We start from the raw sequence: 20,214 nt of genomic DNA on the forward strand, positions 1-20,214 counted from the left end.
TTGCAATTGGTTCGGGGATTGGAAACTTGTAATTAGTTCGATAAGCCCCGGGGTCAAGTCTATCATAGTTTTTCAGTGGGGATAAATATACACTAACACTACCCACGTGTAGTGCATGGGACTGTAGCTTCGGTCACGACCGAAATAGGTGCGGTGGAGTCCCATAGGAATAGTGATATGGCTTGACAGGGATAATACTTTTTGACGGAGTTGACGGGGTACCATACATGCACTCCCATTTTATGAAAAAAGCAAAACAAAGAATAGTCCTAGGCGAGCTTGAGAAAAATGACTTTGTCATACATACAGTTTTCTTTCGGAGAAAGCAAGTCCGTAAATAGGATTGAGTGTATCAAACGCTTACAATAAAACAGGACTATATTTTTGTATCAAAAAATGTCGCGGACAAATATAGATGGGAACATGATTCGAACACAGATGTTTACAAACCTGTTTGATGTGTGTGGATTCAACATTTAGTGTATGAGAAATGCATGCACAGTTCCGGACACATTCATATGACTCTATCTAAATTTGTGCAAATCTACTTGAGTCATTAGCATTGCTCATGATCCCCGCCTCTGAAGATGACTTCTGATAATTTGGGTCCATAGCAATTGCCAGAATGCCACAAAGTCTAAATTGACATGGAGGGAGTATCAAAAATGCCACGGACACAAATACATATGCACAGGATTCGAACACAGATGTTTACAGAACCGCTGATGTGTGTGGGTTCAACATCTACCTTGTGGAATTCACGTGCATCGAACGATTCTAGACACATCGAACGATTCACGTAAAACATCGTTTCCTTTTTATCCTCCCTTTTTTCTTTCTTTTGGGTGAAAACAATGGCTTTGTTTGGTTTAGATTTTAGAAAGTTATTTTTGAGAGTTGGAGTAGTAATGAGTGGAGAGAGATAGAGAGAAAAATTTATTGAAAACTGTGCCGAGAGTTAAAAGTTACTCTCAGAGTGTTAAACCAATCGGAGTGAATGTCTTTCTCCCTGAACATCATATAAGCCATACAAAGAACTGAAGAAGGGATTACAAACATGCTATACAAAAAATACAGTTAATTATCGTTAAAAGGGTCGATAATAACTAACTGAATTAACTCAAGACAGTCAAAATCAGCTAATCACATCGTTAATTTGGGAATCGGAGGCTCTGCTGTCCCTTTTGAGGAACAACACCTGTTGTCCAAGACGAGCGGGGCTCGGTCCGATAATCAAAAACGTTCATTTTGTAGGACTCGTCGAGTAGAACAACTCTGGAAAAAATCAGCTCAATCGAATATCATTAAATATCTAATCGAAACACTTTGATCTTGAAAAGAATGGATCCGAAACACTGAATCAAATCCGTTGGAACCCATTATTGACAAGTTATATGTGTTCCGATCGGACACTTAATGATATTTGATTAAACTGATTTCTTGTAGAGTTATTCTATTCGATGAGCTCTACGAAGCGAAAGTTTTTGATTATCTGAGAGAGACCGGAACGGCCCCGCTTGGCCGGGACAGCAGGTGCTATCTCTCAATAGGGACAGCAGAGCCCCCAGTCCGGTTAATTTGTGGTTAGTTGATTCTGCTGGATTATATAAATAAATAAATTTGGATGTGTCCTGAACATGAACATAATCCCGCCTCCGTGTCTGACTTTTGATTTTGGGTCCATAGCTATTCACAAAAGGCGACGCAGACAAACAAACAGTCTCTCTCTCTCTCTCTCTCTCTCTCTCTCTCTAAACGGAATCGGCGAAAGGTTCCGTTGGGACACGATGGCGGCGACCGTCCATCGGAGTATATGGGACGGCGTAACAGAACTGACCAAGTCGGCTCAAGAAAGGGGCGGCGACCCCTTGGCGTGGGCGATCCAGCTCTCCTCCGCCCTAAACTCCGCCGGAGTTTCGTTACCCTCGACGGAGCTCGCGAACTTGCTCGTCTCGCACATATGTTGGTCCAACAACGTCCCCATAGCTTGGAAGTTCCTCGATAACGCCTTGACGATGAAGATCGTCCCCCCGTTGCACGTTCTCGCTCTTCTTTCTGTCAGGTATAGATTTATTTTTTTGTTACTTATTTGTAGCACATCTAAAAATCAGAACGGGATAAAAATTGTGTATCGCTTTGGATTAGGGAAGGATTAGTACACCAAGTGAAGATAAGGGGATTGTTGTAAAATGTGCTTCCAAACGATATTCGTGGTCGGGGCAATGATATAAGGGCTCCATTATGTGCTTCCGGTTGGGAATTGTTACGACAATACGAATATAGAAGAACAAACAAGAAAGCAAACCACACAAATACACGGGGATTTACATGGTTCCGCTCAAGCACAAAGCAAGAACGTACTACACGGGTGAGGGATGGCGAGGAGTCACTATGAACAAAGAGATTGCAAAGAGCCAACAATATCTGTAACTCTTGAGGGAGGCCACAATATCGAGGAAAAGCCAAAAGAATGAAACCCTATACCCCTAAAGTTTCCTTTATACAGGGAAGCTCAAAATAAGATTCCTAATCTGAAACAAACACGGATTAAACCCTCAACCACCTTACTTGTCCTAACAGGACTCCAGAATTTAAGGCACCTCTAAACAAAAAAAATTCAGCCCTTTGGATTGTGAGATTGTGAGAAAGGGTGCGATAAGAAAGGGTAGCTCTTTCTCACCAAAAATCACCATTTTGGTGAGATTTCTTAAGAAAGGGAAAGAAACTCTAACCCTTTATTTTATTTTCTTATCAAATCCCTCAATCCAAAGGGAATAGTTGTCATCGAAAGGAATTAAGATTCCTACCAAAAAAAAATTTTTGTAGGAAAAAGGTTGGAGGGAAAATGGGAAAGTTTGAGATGTGGTCCACAAATTTCTTGCTAAATGAACAGTCATAAATGCAGGGAACCTAGATATCTGGTACTTTCGAGTGTTAAGATACTTTCTCAATGTGCTTGCCTTTCTGCTCTTGAGTGGAAACCAAACAAATAAAACAAGAGATACTAAGAACTTCCCTATCTATTCTTGTTCATTTCCCGAGCCAGGTAATGGAGGCAACTTTATTTTCCAAATGGAGATGTTTCATAGGTTTGCTGTGGTTGTATTCTATCTTGGTTTTAGTCTTAAATGAAGTTGGTATTTATGCAGAGTTATTACTGATTACATATCTTGGTTGGTTCTAGATAAGTTCATGAGCTGTGGTTTGGTTGTATCATATTGTTTGCGGTTTTCATTCTTCTCTTCTTTATTCCAATATATGGTACAGTAGGAACTGAAATTACCATTTTGGCCTGATATATGGAGCTCATGAACACTGTTTTATCTCAAAAGATAGATGGGATCTAAACTTGCCTCACTAACAGTTGTGCGAGTATTTTGTAAAATTTCAAGCTGATCCAAAATAGGTGGGCATAACATTGGGTCCTGATTCTGGTTTTGTTTGCATCCCACAGGGTATGTCAAATTTGAGTTAACTTATTCTGTTTGACCTCTCACCTTAAGTACTATCAATTCATATATGCATTGCCTAATGCCTTGTGAGTGATTTTACAGGCGTCTCTTTGTGTATTGCGTATTTTACCCTTTTGATCAACCTTGAAGCCTGATTGTATTAATGTTGGCTTGTTACAGTGTAATCCCAAGTCGGCGGTTCTACCCTGGAGCTTACAGGCTTTATATGGAGCTCCTTAAAAGACACGCTTTTTCATTTGTGTCTCAAATCAATTGTCCAAATTATGAAAAGTAAGTTCAGACCAAGCTTGTGTTTTTAGTTTTTACTGTTTGTGTCAACAATTTACAGTGGTTTTGGAAGAATATTGTTCATAGCAATGGCCTATAGCTTTTCTATTTATTGGAAATCATCATGTCTGCATGACTCGTAGCCATGTTTCTATATGCTAACTGGTAGTGTGGCATGATGTGTATTCTTAATTGACATACTCTATCCTTAGACTGCACTGTACATAAAATGATTGTCCAAGGTGTATATTATTTCTTCAAATTGTAGTTGAAGTCAGTCAATGGACACGGGTATAGACATTTGTAACCGTAACTTCTCACTTGTTTTTATTGCTCTATTTGGTTCTCTTTTGGTTGTATAGAAACCAAATTTCCACAGAATATAAAGGAACAACATGCTCGAGTATTTTAGAATGTAACTAAGAACCATTACATTGCTTTCTAATGCACATGCAAGTATGCAATGCTTTTGGCTGATGTAAATTCCCAGTGCTACTTAATTCTTGTAGTGATCTTGGCTCATCTTGACATAACTACTAGGGTTTTAGTAGAGTGTTTCTATGACTTGTATGTAGGGCGATTTGATGATTTTTTATGCTGATAGAAACCTGCTCATTTATGGATAACAACTGAACTACGTTTTTCCCTGTTAATTGTGTTCAAGAAAAGTGATTGGCATTTGAGGTTGTTAACATCGTTTAGTATGGATTTGCAGGGTCATGAAATCAATAGATGAAATTCTTCATCTTTCCCAGATATTTGCCCTTCCGACATCTGAACCTGGGCTACTTGTAGTTGGATTTATCTTTTCAATTGTATGGCAGTTACTTGATGCATCACTAGATGATGAAGGACTACTGGAGCTTACTGCAGAAAAGAAGTCTAGGTGGCTAACTGGGACACAAGAAATGGAAATAGACGGTAATGGTAATTTTGAGGAGAAAAGGACTGAACGTCAGGAGGGGATGCTCAAACTAAATACCGTTATGGCTGTTGAGATAATTGGAGAATTTTTCAAACATAAAGTGACTTCCAGAATTCTTTACTTGGCACGTCGAAACATGTAAAAATTCCTTGCAAAATCCTTTTGTTCTTCTATGCTTCTTTTGCTGTCCCACTTAGCAACTGTCATTATGGGAGGGCAAAACGAGCAATTCTTTAGGAGCCCTTGACTGACAGCCTGGTTTATCTAGATTTTGGACTAGACTAGGAGTTGCTATTGTATTGTTATAATGGAGTCTAATATTACTTTTTTTTTCCTCTTAGTTGCTCGCACTGGGGATATTTCATTCAACACTTGAGGCTACTTGCTGCAAACTCATCAGCATTGACAAGTTCAAAAGATATTACCGCTGATGCTCTTCTACAGTTGACATCTGATACACGCCAAGTCCTGTCCCGTAAATGCAAAACAAGTTCCCAGAAACAGTTTCATGCTGTAATAGCTTCTGGGTCACTTGCATCTCCTGCCAGTCAATGTCATGGCACTAGTCGTTCTGCTTTTTGGCTTCCTTTTGACTTGTTTATGGAAGATAGTATGGATGGATCTCAAGTGGCAACTACAAGTGCTGTTGAAGTTCTTACTGGTACTCATTTCATGCACTTTTCAAATCACCACTTGGAGAAAATGGATTTTATGTAACTATAGTCCTCCCAAACTATATCATTGAAGTGGAAGCGCATTGCAGGTTTAGCGAAGGCTCTTCAGGCTGTCAATCAAACTACATGGCATGATACATTTCTTGGCCTATGGATTGCGGCTCTAAGGCTTGTTCAGAGGGTGAGATGTCATCGAAACTTTGTTCAAATAGTTGTTGGATTGTAGTCGATTTATTTTTTGGACAGAATATCCATAGCTTCATAGGAACATCGCGGGCAAGTTTTGCCTTTACTATAGCCTATGTGATCTTTCTGTTCATTTTGGTGTTCATTGTGAATTAAACTGGGATTGAGAAAAGCGAACCACGAATGTTTCAGTGGTACGCAGTATGGATCATCTGCATATGGTATGAGGAATGCCTTACAACTGGAAAAGGACTATATGCGAGAGGATCTTGTCTGCTTACGTTTGATCGGATGTACCCAGGGGAATTATAAATTATCATATCTCAAGAAAGATTCAAGCCCAAGGGTTGGATAGATATAGTGCCATTCTAACTTCTTTTTTATTTTGTTTATCCTTGGTTCCAATTCACGTGGTACCTCATTTAGGTTTTCATTTGCTCATAATGCACCATGCCAATAAGCAACTCCAAGTGTTTAAAAATTGTGATGTTCATAAAGATTTATCGAATTTTGTCTCCTCCTCTTGTTTTTTTAGGAAAGGGATCCCAATGAAGGTCCTGTACCGCGTCTGGATACGTGCTTGTGCATGTTATTGTCTGTCACAACACTTGCTATTTTTAGTATCATTGAGGAGGAGGAAATTGCCCTGAGTAAGGAGGTTGAGTGTTGCGCCACCAGTTTAAGGAAAGAGAAATATGTTTCGGGAAAGCGCCGCAGGGATCTAGTTTCCAGCCTACAACAATTGGGTGATTACGAAGACTTGTTGGCTCCTCCCTTACCTTTAATTTCAGTAGCCAATCAAGCTGCTGCCAAAGCAATGATGTTTCTTTCAGGCCTAACAGTTGGGAATGGAGGATACCTTGATGGACTGAGCTTGAATGACATGCCAGTGAATTATTGTAAGTATCAATTATCTTTCTCACACCAACTGGGTTAGATCACCCATTGCTAATAATCAAAGCCAAAGAACACCGATTTTCGAGTGCAAATAAAGTAGGAAAAACAGAGAGTTTGAACCTACAGGCTCGTGGAGTTGAGGCTTTGATACCTTGGTAGATCTCTGCTTTTGCCCTAATACTTGAGGTGTCATGTAATGGACCCAAGAATGCATATCAGGCTTCTACAAATTAATTCCGGAACAGGAAAAAACCTTCCATCTGCTCTCTATGAAGGATATCCTTGCATGTTTCTAGATGATATTTTTTGGTTATGGAAGTATCGTCATAATTTAGAACTTACATAGCTTGCTTCCTCCAATTTCACATTACAGTTGTGGCTTTTTCAAACGACTTAGTGGTGTGTTTTTTTACATTAAGCTGATCATATCGGTAGAGCTTTCTTGCTTGACATGTTTGTACTAGCACAAAATATAAGGGCAACAAAAATTTGCTATCATTGCTTTTCAATGATGTTCATCTTGGGTTTTCATAGTTCATTATTTTTCTAGCTCACTTCAGTGGGTTCTGTATCATAGTGCCACTTATTTGACGTGCAGCAGACTAATAAAAACTCATTTGCAGCTGGAAACATGAGGCATCTGATTGTTGAGGCTTGCATCGCTAAAAATCTTTTGGACACATCAGCATATTTATGGCCTGGCTATGTAAAAGGCCGCAGCAACCAAATACCTCATAGCACTTCTGCTCAAACACCTGGTTGGTCATCCTTGATGAAGGGGTCCCCTCTAACACTTCCAATGGTAAATGCATTGGTTTCAACTCCTGCATCAAGGTTTGTTGAAAGTTGTTTACTATTTTCTTTTATTTTTGCCTGGGCGCCCTAAGCTCTGATGGGCAGTAGCGGAATCTAATGGAAACAGACCAGTATCTCCAATTTATTCCCCACTGCAACCATATCTTGTCCTCAACAAGGGATCTTATTGAACTTCAAAACCTGCTGGGCCATATTCATTGACTCAGTTCTAAGCACTGTGTTTCAATTGATGGAACTTTAGCTCAAGGAAGTTCCTGTTTGTCAGGTCCAATCCTGCCAACTGGCCTGTATTTTCTGCTGCAGATATAGGTTAATTCTGTTTTTAAATTCAATAGCAGGATGGTTCACCAAAATAATCAAATAAAGCTTTTCTACTCAGCTAATTTTACAGTGAAAAACTGAAAATGGAGTTCTTACCAATGCCAATTAGTGTGTTCCCATTTTATTTCTCAGCTCATGTGAAAGCGGCAACCATACGAGTAACTATAACATTTCTTATTGGTCTTCAGCCAAATCCTTTCTTTCCTGAAGCCAACTATATCATGTGGTCTTTTTGTTAAGTTACCAGTTGTATGGCAACTGAATTTAAATTCGTGGATTTGATGGAAGCTTAGCAGAAATAGAAAAGATATATGAGATCGCAGTCAGTGGTTCTGATGAGGAGAAGATATCTGCTGCGAAAATTCTTTGTGGGGCATCTCTAATACGCGGTTGGAATATTCAGGTACCTTGCTGCACATTATGGAATCACTCTAATGGATCTTTTGTAGTATATTCTTGAGCGTAGATATCTCTTTCAGTTTTTTGCCCTCCTTTTGCTCCTGATTTTTAAACTATATTTTTCCTCTCTACTTGCAGGAACATACTGTTCTTTTGATTACAAAACTGCTGTCACCTCCGGTTCCTTCAGATTACTCTGGAATCGAGAGTCATTTGATAGGTTATGCTCCATTTCTGAATGTTCTCCTTGTGGGGATATCGTCTATTGATCATGTTCAGATTTTTTCCGTACATGGCGTGGTAGGTTGAGCTTCTGGAAGCATGCGATTTTTTCATCTTAGATAGTGAAATTTGCTTTAGAGACGTAGTGAACAAGACTGAAGTGCTTAGAGTAATTTGTTACTTTACGCAGTCAAGTTATACAAATCGTTAATATAAGTTCTTTCCTTTTTCAAATTGCTAAGAACAGAGCAGAGGACTTCATTCCTTGTGATATGATGAAGAAAGTCTACACAATTATGTGACAGCTGTGCACTAGAAAGAAACTAGACAATACATATGCTGCTCCTCATCTGAGTGGAAAATGCCTTCTATATGCATTACCGTATTATATGTATCTTCTTATTGTAAAAACACAACACATGAGTATTGCGCTTAGTTCAGGCAATGGATGGTATATGTTTAAGGTTATAAGATGTATGAAAGACCAGAAATCAGAATGGAAACCAAAGCGAGAGGGTGAGCTTTTGTGCATGTAAAAATCCCCATACCTCAACATCTGCCATTGATTTTCCATTTCATTTCGTTTCTTTTCTTTTTTTCTTTTTTGTGATTGTCTGTCCAGGTTCCACAACTCGCAGGTGCATTGATGCCAATCTGTGAGGTCTTTGGCTCATGTGCACCCATGGTCCCATGGACTCTTAGCACAGGAGAAGAAATCTCTTCCCGTGCTGTCTTCTCCAATGCATTCACTCTTCTGCTGAAGCTATGGAGATTTGATCGTCCACCTCTTGAACATGTTATGGGAGATGTGGCTCCAGTGGGATCTCAACTGACTCCAGAATACCTCTTATTGGTGCGCAACTCCCAATTAGCTTCATATGCAAACACACCAAAGGACCAACATAAAAGCAAGAGAGTGTCGAAATTTGCAAGCCCGTCTTCGACGGAGCCAATATTCATGGATTCATTTCCAAAGTTAAAACGCTGGTACCGGCAGCATCAAGAATGTATGGCTTCAATCCTCTCTGGTCTCATACACGGTAGCCCTGTTCATCAGATTGTTGATGGACTGTTGAACATGATGTTTAGAAAGGTAATTAGAGGCAATCAGCCAGTGACACCTGCAACTTCTGGGAGTAATAATTCTTCTGGCGCTGCGGCAGAAGATTCCTCCTTTAGACTTAAATTACCAGCTTGGGACATTCTGGAAGCAGTTCCTTTCGTGCTTGATGCTTCTCTGACGGCTTGTGCCCATGGAAGATTGTCTCCTCGTGAACTTGTGACAGGTTAGTCCATCTGCTTGAGATTTCATATACGCTTGCACATCTTTATGCATGTCAACCATTGGAAGTTTGAAACCAGTGTCGACACTGTCGAAGAGAAACCCTTTCTTTTTCGTAATCGTTTGGAGCTTTGATGAAATATGTGCTTTGAGTCTTTTTTAGCTTCAGCATCTGAATTGAATCTCTTATATGTAGTTTTGTTTTCTTGGTTTTCTTAAAACATTGCTTTTACAATGTCAGCCCACTCTGCATAAAGTTAAGTGACAATAATGTCTTTTTTAGTTAATACTTGATCAGTTCTAGTAACGTCAGTGACTCGGTAACAATAAATGGTTAGAGTTGTATGGCCTTCAAACTTGCAAATGACATGTTTCTTCCTACTTATTTGAGCTAATTTGTACAATGTCTTCAGCAGAAAGATACAGAGTATTATTTAACAAGAAATGTTGTCAACTTCATAACTTGTTCCAAAAAAACTATACACTTCATCAGACTTCGAGATATGGTTAATGTGTTCTGTATACTTGTAACGTCTTCTGCGTCACCTAGAGCAAATACAAACAATATATTTGCGATTGCAGTGAGTTCATGTTGCAGCGAATTAAAAATAAACTACACTTTTTAGAAACTAGTGCTCGACTGTTGTACCCTCTTGTCTATATCACCTCAGGTCTCAAAGATCTTGCTGATTTTCTTCCTGCATCCTTGGCTACTATTGTGAGTTACTTTTCTGCGGAAGTGACTCGGGGAATTTGGAAACCGGCTTTTATGAATGGTACTGATTGGCCAAGCCCTGCTGCAAATCTAGAGATTGTTGAGCAACGGATAAAGAAAATCTTAGCTGGCACCGGTGTTGATGTACCAAGTCTTGCTGCAGGTATGTCCTTGTTATAATGCTCTATTATTGATCTCTCAATTTTCAACCCTCAAAAGTTGCCGGATCAAAGGACAATAGAACAATTATTTTAGTGGAAATTGCTGCTAATTTTGACGTTTAGGCTCTGTTTAAATAATGTGGATTTCCAATGAATGGATCTTGTATTCAGTCGCAAAAGAAAAAAATAAAAATAAAATGAGTTGTTCAACTAAAGGTGGCTTTCAAAGATGGATTGGAGTTGGAGGTAGAACAGATGTATTTTCTCAATTCCTAGCGTGAAGGATTTCAAATATCTCCTATTAACTAGTTATTTCAAATCCATCATTATAGAGCCCCAAACTCATGTCGAGATCCTTTTGTAGTGTATGAATTTAAAATTCGAGTTATTCTTACAGCATAATAATAATGCCAAATCCTGTCATTTTGCAATCCACATCAATCTGAACAGAGCCTTTTTCACATATCCCAAGCAAAATTTGAGCATCAGATTTTAAGCGTTTCCGGGATTTTCATGTTTTGGTAAATCAACATGGTAAAACAGAAGTAAAACCTGTTGGTTGCAGGAGCGAGTGAACCAGCTACTTTGCCTTTCCCTTTGGCTGCGCTTGTAAGCCTCACAATAACCTACAAACTAGACCGGACCGCCGAGCGTTTGTTGTTTCTTATTGGCCCAGCTTTAATTACGCTAGCTGCCGGTTGTCCCTGGCCATGTTTTCCCATCATGGCCTCCTTGTGGGCTCAGAAAGTAAAGCGTTGGAGCGACTTCCTTATCTTTGCGGCATCACGTACCGTGTTCCACCACAATATCGATGTGGTAGATCAGCTCCTCAGAAGCTGCTTCACCTCCACCCTTGGCCTAAACTACTCTCCCATCTCTAGCAATGGCGGTGTGGGTGCCCTTCTTGGCCACGGACTTGGGTCAAACTATTCCGGCGGGATTTCTCCAGTGGCCCCTGGAATACTCTACTTGAGAGTTCATCGCTCTGTGACGAATGTCATGTTCATGACGGAGGAAATCGTCAGCCTCCTATTGCATTCAGTTAAGGATATCGCGAGTTGTGGGGTCCCCATGGAGAAAATCAATAGGTTGAAAACGACAAATCACAGGATGAGATACAGTCAGGTTTCCCTCGCTTTGGCAATGGATCGCGTCAAGATTGCCGCTACTCTAGGGGCTTCCTTAGTTTGGATTACTGGCGGATTAAGTTTGGTTCAATCTTTGATCAAGGAAACCTTACCCTCTTGGTTTATTTCAAATCACAAGTCAGAGATCGATGGAGTGGAATCCCGTGGGATGGTGGCCATGTTAAGGGGCTATGCACTAGCATACTTTGCAGTTCTTTCTGGTACATTCGCTTGGGGAGTGGACTCATCGTCGCCGGCGTCCATGCGCCGGCAAAAGGTTATCAAGGCCCACATGGAATTCTTGGCCAGTGCACTCAACGGTAAGATTTCGCTCGGTAGCGATTGTGCCACGTGGCGGGCTTACGTATCAGGGTTTGTGAGCTTGATGGTGGGGTGTACGCCGATGTGGATGAGAGAGGTGGATGTGGATGTGTTGAAGAGAGTGGCGAAGGGGTTGAAGCAGTGGAATGAAGAGGAATTGGCTCTGGCACTGCTTGGGGTTAGTGGCGTAGGTGCAATGGGTGCAGCTGCCGAATTGATTGTAGAAAGTGAGGTTTGAATGTTACCAGAAATAAGTAGCCGTAGGAGAAACAATTAAGTTTAGGTTACAAAATTTTTTATTCGTAACCACAAGGAATATTGATATTTGCACCATGAACAAACACAAGTTTTCTTGGTGCATTTGTGGACTTCGTTCTCTGGTTAGCTCTGTACAGATAACAAAGATTAAAACTGTGAGACAATGTTTGATTTGATGTTTTGAAGCCTTGTGAATGAATGTGTACTGATTGGGTGAAACTTAAATTCGGAAAAATGTAAGTGAACTGTTATATATGATCGAAGATCTGTTATTGGCAGCAAGATGATTGGTGTACGTTGCCTTCAATGTTTAAGCTCCTCTCCATACTTCTCTCTTAGTAGTATCCCTTAATTAAAGATGTCTTTTTATGAGTTCAACTTTTGGAACACTGCAATAATTTGAACCAGTCATCAGCTTGGTTGGATACGTATCCATGCTAATAACAACCATTATATTTGTGGACAGATCTCCGAGGCATTTTGCCTCCCATTTTTATGCAGTATTTCAATGCGTGTGGCTCTACTGTTTTCTTCTGTCTGTTGAGATTATTCAAGAAGATTTCTCTCTTTTGCCCTCAATGCAAGTTGACTTCTTTTTTATCTGTAAAGGTTGACCTTTTTTTTTTTTTTTTTTGAGTGTCAACTTATAAGTGTAAGTTGACTTCAGGCTACCTTAGCACATATTTTATGTTGGAATAATTTGTCGCCTTCTTGGAATCATGGGCTTTTTTCCCCCACCAATTCTATGTTTGCTGTTAAACAAACTCGGACAATTGAAATTGAATCTTTTTAATTTCTCATCCGTTTCTTCTAATGCGTGCATATCAGGTACAAACATACATAAAACGTGGAAATACATAAGTAAAAAAATTAAACACTCAGAAGGACCGAGGAAAATTTTCTAAGGATAGCTGTGAACATCAGCTCCATTAGATCAATTACAATCCCAAAAAATGGGAAAATAAGGAAATTTCGTATATTCATCATGTTCTTAATATCAAGATAATGTCTGGCCAATTGCTGCAACTCGCCGAAATCGCAGATCTCTCAACATGTCACGACGATAGGACCACCCGACCAAGTGTGTTAGCAACCTCGCTTGAATTAGCACATCAACTCATTGTGGTCCTATGATTCCATCCATTCCAGTCTGTACACGGGAGTGGTGATTTGCCTGCAAGAAAGAAGAGACAAACCTCAATGCCGTAAACAAGGGGGAAAGAAAAAGTACCCAAAGAGACAGCATACCCATAACTTGTCTTGCGTTTGACCAGAAATACAAAGCATTAATGGCAAACTGTAGAAATTTCACGGAGAGGGGATAATATTATGAAATTGTTAAAGATTGGAAGACCATTGAGAAAAAATCCAATTTTAGAGCACTAAATAAGTTTTATTAATTGTGACCACTGTTTTGGCACGTGTCGCAATACAATTAATTTGGAGGAAACAAATGTTTACACCGACGGTGTAAAGAATTTATTCTCTATGTGGAGTACTAAAGTTTCCGGAGGCATGGTGACACTACCCACACCTATTTGTGTTCGTTGGCGTAGGGACGGTATTTTGAAAGAGGGAGGGAATGACGACAAAATTTTAAGAGCATATAATAAAGAGTAAAACTGGATTGATTGTAAACAGGCACATTCCAAATTCAGTAGCAGCCAAGTAATTGGCACTTTACCCTCCACGTAACACGTGGGAGTTCAAATCCTACCATCCTCATTCCATTTTCCCTAGATTAGTAGTAGAATAAGATTTACTTTGTCTACAAAAATAAACACGCACATTAGTATATGGAATCCGAGATACAATGTGTATAAAGACTCGTCGTATATTAATTTGAGTATTTGTGCAAGTGTTGGTTGAGGTAAAATCTCTCATATGTTTCAAAGTAATCCAACTGGTGGGACCCATAAATACCGACCTATATTCATTCAAACAAATAAAACAAACTATATTTATACAAATAGTAGGAAAAGAAAGCAGGATTCAACTCTAAGGGGTTGGTCAAGTGGTTTTGGCTTGAAATTTAAGTGTTTGTTCTATTTGAGGCCATCTCATCCATGCATAAGCATATGAAACGGCTGTAAAGGAGGCTGTAGGAATTAATCTCACGCAAGCTGAACTGAAATATTCTGCATTACCGATAAAAAAAGAAAAAGAAAAAAAAAGAAAGCAGGATGCCATACCTGTCAAGTTCTGTTATTAATACCCACGCGAAAGCCGAAAGATACCCTGACCGTGAATGAATAACTGAAACGTTTAAGCCGCCGGCCCATTACGCACTCCAATTCCATCGGCCCCACCACTTCTTCTGGTCCCACAATTATCATCATCATCACCACCGTCGTCATCACTATCCCCATCACCATCGACCTCCTTATCCGATTCAGCTTCATCGGACGACAGTGGGATCAGCCAACACGCCCCGTGCATGTGCCCGTTCACACACAAGAAATACTCCAAACCCCCGTCCTGCGAGCCGAGCCGCTTAGCGGCCGTCCTCGGCACGAGCCGGGCCTCCATCATGCTCCACACGCGGGACCCGCAGAAGGGACACCTCACCCTCTCCTCGAGCTCCACCTGTCTCGCGATCAAACACGCCCTGGTCCTCGACTTCATAAATCCCCGAAATACCCCCCTGTAAATCCCCAAATCGTCGTCCGCGCCGCTGCCGCGCGGATGCTCGCACGGGTCGCTCACGTACAGCAGATCGTTCCTGCATTTCTTGGTCAGAAAGCTCCGGCCCGACGTCTTCGAGAACCGAGACGCCTTCACGAAGTGGCCCGGGCACGACTGGCCCAGCCGGAAATGGCGGGTCGACTCGCACCCGCTGCAGAAGAAGAGGAGCTTGGCCAGCGCGTGCCAGCCGCCCCCGATCCGGCTGCTCGACCCGCCGCTGGTCAGCGCCTCCATCATCCGCGGCGCGCGGTACACGCACACCTCCCGCCACAGGAGGCGGTTGGCGACGGCCCGCAGCTTCCTGCTGACCGACGCCGTCGCGCACAGGGCGCGGATGTCCCACTGGATCGACCCGAACACGAGCAGGAGTATCCGCTCGTCGAGTATCCCCGACGAGGAGTCGCCGCCCGACTCCTCGGTGGTCGTGTTGAGCCTCGGCCTCTGGTTATTGCTCATTCTCGGGAAAATTTCCGGCATTTTGGGTGGGCATATAGCTTCTTCTTCTTCTTCCATATATAGCTGCTGTCTCACTACAGGAGTATATCTCAACATCGGACACGTGTCGAAGCGTAAATTAATCCTAGCTGCCAATAATCAAACAAGTTTGGAACACAACAGGTGTTGGGTTGTGATTGGGTGGTGGTGGACGCGTGGTGGTTTTTTATTTGCTGGTTTTGTGTTGCGGAATCAGGGAATCGGATCAGGGGGTTTGGATTTGAGGATTTATGAGAAACGACGAGCCACGTGTCCAGGTCGGAAATATCTGTGTTTGGGATGGATGGGTGGGGAAATATCTGAGGGTAATAACGTAACGTGGCAGAATCTTAAACAGTGAGACTGTGAGAGACGAGTGATTTTTCAGTGGTATATTTTACTTGGTATCCGTTCGGCGCATCCGAGCCGTTTTATATATTTTTGGACGATTCGGATTGAAACATTTTTTTTTTCTCTCATTCCAACACTTTCTATCTCTTTTTTCTTACCGAGCCGTTCGATATACTGTTGGACGGCTCGAATTGAAATCCTCTCTCTCCTCTCATACCAACACTTTTTCTCTCATTTTTATCTCTCCAAATCTGAGCCGTTCAAACACGTAATAGACGACTCGAAGACGCGAGCAGACACCACGTGGTACACATTGGGCACTAGAAAATTTTCTGTGAGAGATACTTGTCTGCGAAAATATCTTTGATTATTCTATTACTTTTGTTTGTCCGGGCAATAGTGGGGGGCACACGTGGAGTGATCGGTGACGTACACGTATAAATATCGGGGGAGATTGTGTCGGTATTGTGGTAGTACTACAGTAATATTTTTTTATGTGGCCAGTCGCATGGTCAAGAGAGTGGGGTGGACCAAAAAGGGGAAAAGAAATGGTTGTTTTGAATGGATTGTTTGTTTATTGTGGGAGAATTGCTAAAGAAAGGAAGAAGTGGTTTCCCCCAAATTAAAAGGTGCACTTTTTTCAGGAACAGAGAGGACGTGTGTTTCTGACTTGACCCCCTGAATTTCAAAATTGGGCTTGTTCACGGCTAGGACCGTAAGCGAGCAAAAACTTGAACTCAAACTCGGATCGAGCATTAACGAGTCGAGCCTAATCATATAAAATGAGTATTTTTAATCGAGTTGAATCTTCCTTAACGAGTCAATTTTTTGTTAAACAAGCTGAGCTCCACTCTACTCGTTTACCCAAACGAGCCGAAAACTCGAGCTCGAGCTCAGGGCCGGCCCAAGATATTTAGATGCCAAAAGAATTTCCTACAAGGATTTGAACCCAAGCATCTTATATGGAAGAGCAAACACTTTACTACTGAATCACCAAAAGAGTTTATATTATAATTGCACACAGAAAATATATATACTTATCTAGGAATGGGTGCCCATTTTTTGCCCAAAATATAGAGGTCCAAGGCGGCGGCCTCTTGGGCCTCCTCATTGGGCCGGCCCTGCTCGAGCTCAAACGAACCGAGCTCGCGAGCTATTCGGTTCAATTGCAGCTCTATTCACTGCTGGGGGAAGTTTTGTAGGAGTGGAGAAGTATGCGATGAGCCACAATTTGGCCCCATAAAAACGACCTGTATCCTTGTATCGTTTTGTCCTCTTTCTTCCCCATTTGGTACTTTTCCATCTGTCATGAGACTTGGTACCCTTTTCAAACTGTAAAAGAGCCAACGGGTATAAGGTAGGATAGTTGGGGAAGGATAGCAGGAGATTATGACATGGTGCAAAACATCGTGTACATTTTAGCTTTGACTAAATGGCCAAATCCCATACTTCTTGCCAATAAATAGACATGTATAAATCTCAATCACCTATTTGAACGAAGGCGCTTTGCTAACCTTACCACACCGTCAACTAATTTGATCGTGGGAGGACTAATAAAATATCACGATTCCTAAACTAATTTTGTAAGAACCCTTAAGAGTTCTTGGATGAGTTGTCAAAATTCACATAATCTCAATGGATAATGTGTAAAAGCAATTAATATTCATTTTCATTGAAAAAATACATTTACTTGTATCTACATCAAATAAGAGTAATATCAACGACGGTTAACGAAACCGTTTAACTAATCTCTCAAACTTAGAATATAAATATTACGGAAAGGAATGACAAATATGAAAATAAGAGCCTTTGTTCATACAATTTTTGAAAAAATGTCACCTAAATATGTCAAGGGGGCAAATTAGACTAATTTGTTCCAACCCCAAACATAAACTAAAACGAGGATAATATTCTAAAAGAAAAAAAGCAAGACAATGGAAAACGTGGTCACCTTTGAATTTTTTTAAAAAAATAGAAGCAAGTGAATTTTGTGTTGCATAATGAAAGACAGGTGGTTCGGAACAAAGCGCGGCTACTCCACCAATTGCTGCGTGTTAGGGCACGATGACTGGCTTATTTTATTTTATTTTTTTGTTAGACACGATATACATCAACGGGGTTAGTGGATGTTAGGATTAGCACGACACACGAGTTTCAGAGGTTATCTATAGTCTTGGCCATTGTAAGGCTCGAACCCAATATCTTCCACAAAGAGGATGTTGGAAAATATTATAGGATATAATATTTTTATGGGGAAAAAACTGAAATGGTCCCTGTAGTTAAGTGTTTGTGTCAACTTAGTCTCTGTAGTTGTAATTTGCTCAATTTACACTCTGTACTTTTCATTTTGTTTCAACTTGGTCCAATTACTAACCGCCGCTAGTTTGCCTTTAGTCCTTTCAACAACAAAATAAAATGGCTCCCTTTTTTGGGGTTAAAACAGTAATTCTCTCATTCCCCTATTGTCCTAATATTAGGGATGTGCACGGTTCGGGCGGGTCGGGTTTGCTCCCGAACTCGACCAAACATGTCGGGTAACAAATGTTTTAGGCCCGCAAACCGAATCGAAAAGGGGTAAGAACTGTCCGCGAGCCCGATTCTTAACGTCGGGTTGGGTCCGACCAAAAATTGAATTAATCTTTATGAATTGGTCTGGTCGGGTAAGAAACACACCAACCCGGACCCCGAAATCTGATTTTTAACAGAAAATAAACCTGTACTCTTCCGAACCACATGTTCGACCCCGCCTGAGACCCTTCGAGTCAGGTTGGGTGCGCGGGTGAACGGATTTTTTGCACAGGCCTACCTAATATACCTCTGAACCAAAACACAACTCATTCTTCCATTCTCCATTGATAAGGAGGCACTTGAGAAGAAATTTGGTTATAGTTTTCTGCAAAAAATTGCCCTCCAATTAAGCATTTTTATGATCAGCCATGAGATAACATAATCACTTGTATTGTCTATCTGTTCAACTTGTAAACAAATACTGAGATGTCTTATTTTTCTGCATAGTACTAAAAATGCATATAAAACCATGTCCAAAAGTCACAACATGATAAAGAACCATATCCAAAAGTCAGAATATTACATGAACTCATGGGTTGTTCGGCTAAATAAGTCAAGTGGCTTATTTTTTGTCCTTATTCAATTTTATTCGCATTTGTTAATTTTTTGTCAATTTTCGGAGATTATTACTTCGTTATGACGAGAGGAACCTAAAAAATAAAAAATTACCATCGAAATCCATTTTTTTTAATAAAGACGAAAAAATTGGCTTATTGACTTATTTTTGTCTTTATTGGCTTATTTTTGTCTTGTTTTAAAAGAACTAACGGCGGACTAACGACAGTTAGCAATTGGACCAAATTGGAACAAAATGGAAAGTACAGAGTGTAAATCGAGTCAATTACAACTACAGGGACCAAGTTGACGCAAACACTTAACTACAGAGACCATTTCGGTTTTTTTCCTTATTTTTATTTTAAGTGTAAATGGAAATTGATTTATTTGGGAGTTGCGTCTTTTCATTTGCACTTGTTCGCCATGGATGGACGCGTCCTTCACAAACCCTTGTGCCTCTTTCCTTGGTGACTTTTCATAGAGTTACGAGTTAGCCTATAAATATTATTTTCCTTATTCATTTTTATAAGTTGATTTTTTCTTCATTTAAGTCCATTCATATGAGAGAGTTACAAACACAATATGGTTCGTCAGGCCCTCCAATTGAAGTGCTTCTTTGAGGGAATTCCGATCAAGTAATGCTGGGAGACAGTCGTTCAATGCAAACCGTGAGTACCGTAGCGGGAGCGAAATCTATTTTAAATACAGAATGTCACACACAAACACTCGCCTTGATCACCAATTTGTTTCTATCAATTTTCTGATTTTAAGTTTCAATTTTATTGCATTGCATATTATTACAGTTTTTATCAGAAAAATTAAGCATATTTTTCCAACAAGGGAGACACTGATTTATCAACTGCATCAAGCAGTGCTTTGAACCGATTCGATTCTCCGCATTACAAAGCCTCTCAGCAATACCATAGCGACGCGTGTCGTGAAAATGATTTGGGTTTTAGTTGCACGTGGCGCTCGTGAGACTCGCCGGCGCCAAACTATGTGTGCACCGTTGTCTCTGGTCATTAGAATCCGACGGACGCGTGGAGGACGAGCATAAACCCTACAAAGTTTTGTCTGGACGCGTGGCGAACTTGCAAGATGGGTGGGCCACCAACCGATGACGCTGGAGTATTGTTGCGCTTTTTGGTTTTTATTTCCCTTTCATGACATGGAATATGGCTCCGGTTTGATAAAAAAAAAAAAAAAAGAATATGGCTCCAGCCTCCAGTCATCGTGTCCTTTCTTTTTGTTTTTGTTTTTTTATTTTTTTGATCATGTCCTTTCTTTTTGTTTGTCTTCATGTTTTCTTTTCTCTATTAAACAGAAGTTGGGCTGAAACGAATTAAGTTGCTTGAACTCGAGCTCGAATTTTAAGCTCATTTAATAAATGATACATGAATCAAGCTTAATACTCCAAAACTTAGCTCGACTCGATAAAATAGGCTAGACTCATTTAGTAAATGAACCAGGCTTTGAAATGAGCTTGAGCCTCGAATTTTTAGTTTGTTTAGTAAACAAGCCGAGCTCGAATACTACA

General features: G+C 40.6%; 2 protein-coding genes across 2 annotated transcripts; one reads left to right on the plus strand and one right to left on the minus strand.

Annotated features, from left to right (window-relative positions):
* The first annotated feature begins 1,643 nt into the window (after window positions 1-1,643).
* On the plus strand, window positions 1,644-12,300 carry LOC131312667 (mediator of RNA polymerase II transcription subunit 33A-like). Its single transcript, XM_058340585.1, has 12 exons — window positions 1,644-2,062; window positions 3,633-3,743; window positions 4,456-4,803; window positions 5,007-5,326; window positions 5,429-5,520; window positions 6,061-6,424; window positions 7,046-7,256; window positions 7,848-7,962; window positions 8,097-8,258; window positions 8,803-9,466; window positions 10,134-10,340; window positions 10,904-12,300. Exons 1-12 carry the CDS (start codon window positions 1,788-1,790, stop codon window positions 12,022-12,024), a joined length of 3,990 nt encoding a protein of 1,329 aa, XP_058196568.1. The 5' UTR covers window positions 1,644-1,787; the 3' UTR covers window positions 12,025-12,300.
* Window positions 12,301-12,815: 515 nt separating this feature from the next.
* LOC131314404 (EID1-like F-box protein 3) lies at window positions 12,816-15,296 on the minus strand. The gene is made up of 2 exons (XM_058343000.1): window positions 14,237-15,296; window positions 12,816-13,218 (listed from the first exon to the last, which is right to left on the minus strand). The coding sequence occupies exon 1, from the start codon at window positions 15,279-15,281 to the stop codon at window positions 14,310-14,312; it is 972 nt and encodes a 323-aa protein (XP_058198983.1). The 5' UTR covers window positions 15,282-15,296; the 3' UTR covers window positions 12,816-13,218; window positions 14,237-14,309.
* Between the last annotated feature and the right edge of the window lie 4,918 nt (window positions 15,297-20,214).

This window comes from Rhododendron vialii, chromosome 13a (assembly GCF_030253575.1).
Source record: "Rhododendron vialii isolate Sample 1 chromosome 13a, ASM3025357v1".
NCBI classification, from domain to species: domain Eukaryota; kingdom Viridiplantae; phylum Streptophyta; class Magnoliopsida; order Ericales; family Ericaceae; genus Rhododendron; species Rhododendron vialii.